Source organism: Nerophis lumbriciformis, linkage group LG19 (assembly GCF_033978685.3).
Source record: "Nerophis lumbriciformis linkage group LG19, RoL_Nlum_v2.1, whole genome shotgun sequence".
Classification (NCBI taxonomy): domain Eukaryota; kingdom Metazoa; phylum Chordata; class Actinopteri; order Syngnathiformes; family Syngnathidae; genus Nerophis; species Nerophis lumbriciformis.
Window position 1 is genome coordinate 44,596,625 of NC_084566.2, and position 7,500 is coordinate 44,604,124.

The 7,500-nt window shown below is 31.0% G+C and overlaps 1 protein-coding gene across 4 annotated transcripts in view; it reads right to left on the bottom strand.

The window, feature by feature from the left end:
* The window catches only part of map3k20b (mitogen-activated protein kinase kinase kinase 20b), a 42,594-nt gene that overhangs the window by 2,162 nt on the left and 32,932 nt on the right, over window positions 1-7,500 (bottom strand). For all 4 annotated transcript variants that reach the window (XM_061978727.2, XM_061978725.2, XM_061978728.2 and 1 more), the window contains one exon: window positions 2,548-2,719. In XM_061978727.2, the coding sequence (XP_061834711.1) occupies window positions 2,548-2,719 (172 nt within the window). The remainder of the gene's footprint in view (window positions 1-2,547; window positions 2,720-7,500) is intronic.

A 7,500-nucleotide genomic window follows, 5' to 3' on the forward strand; every position in this document is an offset into this window, starting at 1 on the left:
TACCTGCAGGGCAAACATTAGCTAACCAGAAGGCAATAACAATGTAGACAAAAAACACCTGCTTAAAAGATCTAATACAAATGTCCCTGAGGAATGTAAGGTGGGAGTACTGTAATTACCTAACGTTACATTATTATTTTCCATAACAATTTAGCCCCCTCCACAATATTAACCCGACGTTAAAACAGAACTAGCTATTTATTGATTAGCAATTGCCGAATCATGTAACATTAGCTTAATGCTAAAAAGCCAGGTTACTATCACATTCTGGAACAGATAAATAATTTCATGTAGGCTAACGTTACCTACCTGCTACCTCTGTCTTTTCTCGTTTCTCCTCCTCTTCTTTTCTCTTTTTTCTTCCCTGGGCACCTGACAGTTTTGGCCGTTTTGACATCTTGTGTTGATTTTTTGATGTGGTGACGTCCAAAAAGAGTCATGATACGGGAAGGGCGGGGGGGGGGCGTAATGTTGTAACAAATAATATTTCTATTATATAGGCTTTACTTTGCATTTTAATTAACGTGGGATTATTTTTTGTATTTAGAAATAATAGTACCAACTTTTTTTTTTTTTCCTCCATTTGTAGCACTGGCGTGGCGCCCCCTGATGGACGGCGCCCTTAGCATTTGCCTATACGGCCTATGCCACGGGCCGGCCCTGGTGCCGGCCCAGTCACATGTTGTATTTGGCTTCTGCAGACACACGTAAGTGACTGCAAGGCATACTTGGTCAACAGCCATACAGGTCACACTGAGGGTGGCCGTATAAACAAGTTTAACACTGTTACAAATATGCGCCACACTGTGAACCCACACCAAACAAGAATGACAAACACATTTCGGGAGAACATCCGCACAGTCCATCCATCCATCCATTTTCTACCGCTTATTCCCTTTAGGGGTCGCGGGGGGCGCTGGAGCCTATCTCAGCTACAATCGGGCGGAAGGCGGGGTACACCCTGGACAAGTCACGACCTCATCGCAGGGCCAACACAGATAGACAGACAACATTCACACTCACATTCACACACTAGGGACCATTTAGTGTTGCCAATCAACCTATCCCCAGGTGCATGTCTTTGGAGGTGGGAGGAAGCCGGAGTACCCGGAGGGAACCCACGCAGTCACGGGGAGAACATGCAAACTCCACACAGAAAGATCCCGAGCCCGGGATTGAACCCAAGACTACTCAGGACCTTCGTATTGTGAGGCAACATCCGCACAGTAACACAACATAAACACAACAGAACAAATACCTAGAATCCCATGCAGCACTAACTCTTCCGGGCTACAATATACACCCGCGCTACCACCAAGCCCCCCCCCCCCGTGCGTTGGTTGAGGTGGGCAGGGTTGGGGGGAGGCAGGGTTTGGTAGTAGCACGGGTGTATATTGTAGCCTGGAAGAGTTAGTGCTGCATGGGATTCTGGGTATTTGTTGTGTTACTGTGCAGATGTTCTCCCGAAATGTGTTTGTCATTCTTGTTTGGTGTGGGTTCACAGTGTGGCGCATATTTGTAACAGTGATAAAGTTGTTTATACGGCCACCCTCAGTGTGACCTGTATGGCTGTTGATCAAGTACGCCTTGCATTCACTTACGTGTGTCTGCAGAAGCCAAATACAACATGTGACTGGGCCGGCACACTGAAGAAGCGAACACGACGACAGGTTGTAGAGGACGTTAAAGGCAGTGCCATCACGGCACGCCCTTAATGTTGTTGTCTGGGTGAATGGTTGCCCCGGGAGATTGTCGGGAGGGCCACTGAAATTCAGGAGTCTCTCGGAAAAATGGGGAGGGTTGGCAAGTATGTTGCTAGGGCGGGAGAACCATTCAAAGAAGGTGAATTCATTAAAAAGTACATGTTAGATTTTTTTAAGAAATCTTTTCTTGCGGCCCAGCCTCACCCAGTTTCTGCATCAATTGACTTTGAGACCCCTGGTGTAAAGTGTTGATGAGAGAAGGTTGTGATAGGACAGTGTAAGTGATAGGACAGTGTAAGTGATAGGACAGTGTAAAGTGTTGATAGGACAGTGTAAGTGATAGGACAGTGTATGTGATAGGACAGTGTAAGTGATAGGACAGTGTAAGTGATAGGACAGTGTAAAGTGTTGATAGGACAGTGTAAGTGATAGGACAGTGTAAGTGATAGGACAGTGTAAGTGATAGGACAGTGTAAGTGATAGGACAGTGTAAAGTGTTGATAGGACAGTGTAAGTGATAGGACAGTGTAAGTGATAGGACAGTGTAAAGTGTTGATAGGACAGTGTAAGTGATAGGACAGTGTAAAGTGTTGATAGGACAGTGTAAGTGATAGGACAGTGTAAGTGATAGGACAGTGTAAAGTGTTGATAGGACAGTGTAAGTGATAGGACAGTGTAAGTGATAGGACAGTGTAAGTGATAGAACAGTGTATGTGATTGGACAGTGTATGTGATAGGACAGTGTATGTGATAGGACAGTGTATGTGATAGGACAGTGAAAGTGATAGGACAGTGTAAAGTGTTGATGGGAGAAGGTTGTGATAGGACAGTGTAAAGTGTTGACCTGTGAGTGGTCCATCAGTAAGGATGTGGGACTGGGTGTCATGGTGGATCTCTCCATCAGTCTCTCCTCCCACAGTCTCAGCCTCCTCTCACGCTCCTCCAGCTCCTTCTCCTTGGAGTACAACTCTCTCTCCAGCTTACGCAGACGCTCCAGGGTGGACTCGATCTCACACCTGAAGTGTGGTGAGAGGTGAGTCACTGTTCTAACTTCATGTCACCAATCACAAGATGTCATGCAGCCATCACCATATTCCAACAATGCCCACTTTTGATTGACACTTTCAGAGAAGTTAGTGGATCTACTTGCTTCTTTGTGTCCCACAGCTGCTCTTCACTTCTTAGTCATTCTGCATCTTTCTTTAACATGACCTAACTACATTTGTAAACAACTTTCAATATGACTCCTCGGGTCTTGTTGAAATGGTTAGCATTTATGAATGATAGTTTGTTAGATTAGTTATTGAAATATTATTTTTAAATTATAATTGTTTTAATAGAGAAAGTACATGTGAAAATGTGTTATGAGGAGTGTGTGAGCTGCAGGGTGTATTGATGAGTGTGGTGCAGCACACTAGAGAGAAGGTTGTTTTTAAAACAAAAACTATACATATAAAAAGTGTGTTATTATCAGTGCTATTATTTTTGGTTAATACAGAAATTGATTTAAAACATATTTTATACTTTGTTAGATTTTTTTATTTTTTTTTTTTTAAAGGTGGCATTTTTTGAATAGTGCTATTATTTTGTTTAATAGAGAAATAGATTTAAAACATGTTCTACTTTGTTAGATGATTTACTTAAACATTTTTTAAGTAACATTTTTCAAAGATTTCATTTTTTGATAAACATTACATCTAAAATATGTTATTACTAGTGCTATTATTTTGGTTAATAGAGAACTAGGTTTTGTCACATTATTTAAATATATATATTTTTTAAGTTGGAAATAAAAAAAAAAGGAAGAAACATTACATGTAAAAATGTGTTATTAGTAGTGCTATTATTTTGGGGTAATAAAAAAAATATTTAAAGCATATTTTATACTTCGTTAGATTATTTAAACATTGTTTAAAGGTTGTTGTTTTTAAAACAAAAACTATACATATAAAAAATGTGTTATTACAAGTGCTATTATTTTTGGTTAATACAGAAATTGATTTAAAAACATATTTTATACTTTGTTAGATTATTATTTCAAATATATATATTTTAAAGGTGGCATTTTTTGAAGAGTGCCATTATTTTGGTTAATAGAGAAATAGATTTAAAACATGTTCTACTTTGTTAGACGATTTACTTAAACATTTTTTAAGTAACATTTTTCAAAGATTTCATTTTTTGATAAACATTACATCTAAAATGTGTTATTACTAGTGCTATTATTTTGGTTAATAGAGAACTATTTTTTTTTAAAGTTGGAAAAAAAAAAAGAAATAATACATGTAAAAATGTGTTATTAGTAGTGCTATTATTTTGGGGTAATAAAAAAATATATTTAAAGCATATTTTATACTTTGTTAGATTATTTAAACATTATTTAAAAGTTGTTGTTTTTAAAACAAAAACTATACATATAAAAGTGTGTTATTATCAGTGCTATTATTTTTGGTTAATACAGAAATTGATTTAAAACATATTTTATACTTTGTTAGATTATTTTTTTTTAAAGGTGGCATTTTTTGAAGAGTGCCATTATTTTGGTTAATAGAGAAATAGATTTAAAACATGTTCTACTTTGTTAGATGATTTACTTAAACATTTTTTAAGTAACATTTTTCAAAGATTTCATTTTTTGATAAACATTACATCTAAAATGTGTTATTACTAGTGCTATTATTTTGGTTAATAGAGAACTATTTTTTAAAAGTTGGAAATAATAATAAAAAAGAAACAATACATGTAAAAATTAGTAGTGCTATTATTTTGGGGTAATAAAAAAATATATTTAAAGCATATTTTATACTTCGTTAGATTATTTAAACGTTGTTTAAAGGTTGTTGTTTTTAAAACAAAAATACATATAAAAAAATGTGTTATTACCAGTGCTATTATTTTTGGTTAATACAGAAATTGATTTAAAACATATTTTATACTTTGTTAGATTTATTTTATTTTTTTTTAAAGGTGGCATTTTTTGAAGAGTGCCATTATTTTGGTTAATAGAGAAATAGATCTAAAACATGTTCTACTTTGTTAGATGATTTACTTAAACATTTTTTAAGTAACATTTTTCATAGATTTCATTTTTTGATAAAAATTACATCTAAAATGTGTTATTACTAGTGCTATTATTTTGGTTAATAGAGAACTAGGTTTTATTACATTATTTAAATATATTTTTTTTTAAGTTGGAAATAAAAAGAAAGAAACAATACATGTAAAAAATGTGTTATTACTAGTGCTGTTTTGGGGTAATAAAAAGATATATTTAAAGCATATTTATACTTCGTTAGATTATTTAAAGGTTGTTGTTTTTAAAACAAAAACTATACATATAAAAAAATGTGTTATTACCAGTGCTATTATTTTTGGTTAATACAGAAATTGATTTAAAACATGTTTTATACTTTGTTAGATTATTATTTAAAGTATATATTTTTAAAGGTGGCATTTTTTGAATAGTGCTATTATTTTGGTTAATAGAGAAATAGATTTAAAACATGTTATACTTTGTTAGATGATTTACTTTAACATTTTTTAAATTAAGAATTTAATTTTTTGATAAACAATACATCTAAAAATGTGTTGTTACTGGTGCTATTTCTTTGGTCAATAGGGAAATACATTTAAAACATATGTACTTTGTTAGATTATTTATTTAAATATATATTTTCAAAGGTGGCATTTTGGGATTTGTTTTGAAAAACATTACATCTAAAATGTGTTATTACTAGTGCTATTATTTTGGTTAATAGAGAACTATTTTTTTTAAAGTTGAAAAAAAAAAAAGAAACAATACATGTAAAAATGTGTTATTAGTAGTGCTATTATTTTGGGGTAATAAAAAAATATATTTAAAGCATATTTTATACTTTGTTAGATTATTTAAAAGTTGTTGTTTTTAAAACAAAAACTATACATATAAAAAATGTGTTATTATCAGTGCTATTATTTTTGGTTAATACAGAAATTGATTTAAAACATATTTTCTACTTTGTTAGATTATTTTTTCAAAGGTGGCATTTTTTGAAGAGTGCCATTATTTTTGGTTAGTAGAGAAATAGATTTAAAACATGTTCTACTTTGTTAGATGATTTACTTAAACATTTTTTAAGTAACATTTTTCAAAGATTTCATTTTTTGATAAACATTACATCTAAAATGTGTTATTACTAGTGCTATTATTTTGGTTAATAGAGAACTAGGTTTTATTACATTATTTAAATATATATTTTTTTAGGTTGGAAAAAAAAAAGAAACAATACATGTAAAAATGTGTTATTACTAGTGCTATTGTTTTGGGGTAATAAAAAAATATATTTAAAGCATATTTTATACTTTGTTAGATTATTTAAACATTATTTAAAAGTTGTTGTTTTTAAAACAAAAACTATACATACAAAAAATGTGTTATTACCAGTGCTATTATTTTTGGTTAATACAGAAATTGATTTAAAACATATTTTATACTTTGTTAGATTTTTTTTTTTTTTTTTTTTTTTTTTTTTTTTTTTTTTTTTAAAAAGGTGGCATTTTTTGAAGAGTGCCATTATTTTGATTAATAGAGAAATAGATTTAAAACATGTTCTACTTTGTTAGATGATTTACTTAAACATTTTTTAAGTAACATTTTTCAAAGATTTCATTTTTTGATAAAAATTACATCTGAAATGTGTTATTACTAGTGCTATTATTTTGGTTAATAGAGAACTAGGTTTTATTACATTATTTAAATATATATTTTTTTAAGTTGGAAATAAAAAGAAAGAAACAATACATGTAAAAATGTGTTATTACTAGTGCTGTTTTGGGGTAGTAAAAAGATATATTTAAAGCATATTTATACTTCGTTAGATTATTTAAAGGTTGTTGTTTTTAAAACAAAAACAATACATATAAAAAAAAAAGTGTTATTACCAGTGCTATTATTTTTGGTTAATACAGAAATTGATTTAAAAACATGTTTTATACTTTGTTAGATTATTATTTAAAGTATATATTTTTAAAGGTGGCATTTTTTGAATAGTGCTATTATTTTGGTGAATATAGAAATAGATTTAAAACATGTTCTACTTTGTTAGATGATTTACTTTAACATTTTTTAAATTAAGAATTTAATTTTTTGATAAACAATACATCGAAACATTTGTTATTATTGGTGCTATTTCTTTGGTCAATAGGGAAATACATTTAAAACATGTACTTTGTTACATTATTTATTTAAATATATATTTTCAAAGGTGGCATTTTGGGATTTGTTTTGAAAAACATTACATCTAAAATGTGTTATTACTAGTGCTATTATTTTGGTTAATAGAGAACTAGGTTTTATTACATTATTTAAATATATATTTGTTAAAGTTGGCATTAAAAAAATAAAATAAAACAAATACTACATGTAAAAATGTGTTATTACTAGTGCTATTGATTATTTGTTTTAATCAGATTAAGCACACCTTTGAATTTGGATGAATTATGATTAATCACAAGTTATAACTTGCTTGCATAATTTAGGTTAATCTAAAAAAGGAGCCCAAATACAATAAAATGTTGTGATACAAGAAGATGTTTTAGTGAATGCACAGCGATGGAGTCTCCTCATCTATGCATCACATGTCAGGTGAAAGTAAGGAAAGATGTACGCTCCAAACAAAGACGTGACTAATGTCTAACTTCATGTGTTAACTCATTCAATCTGAAAGCCCAAGTTAAATAAATCCTATTGTTTTAAAGGTAGCTCTTAATAATGTATTGTAACTGCATCACAAAATATGTGTTTAGTTACATATTGTAA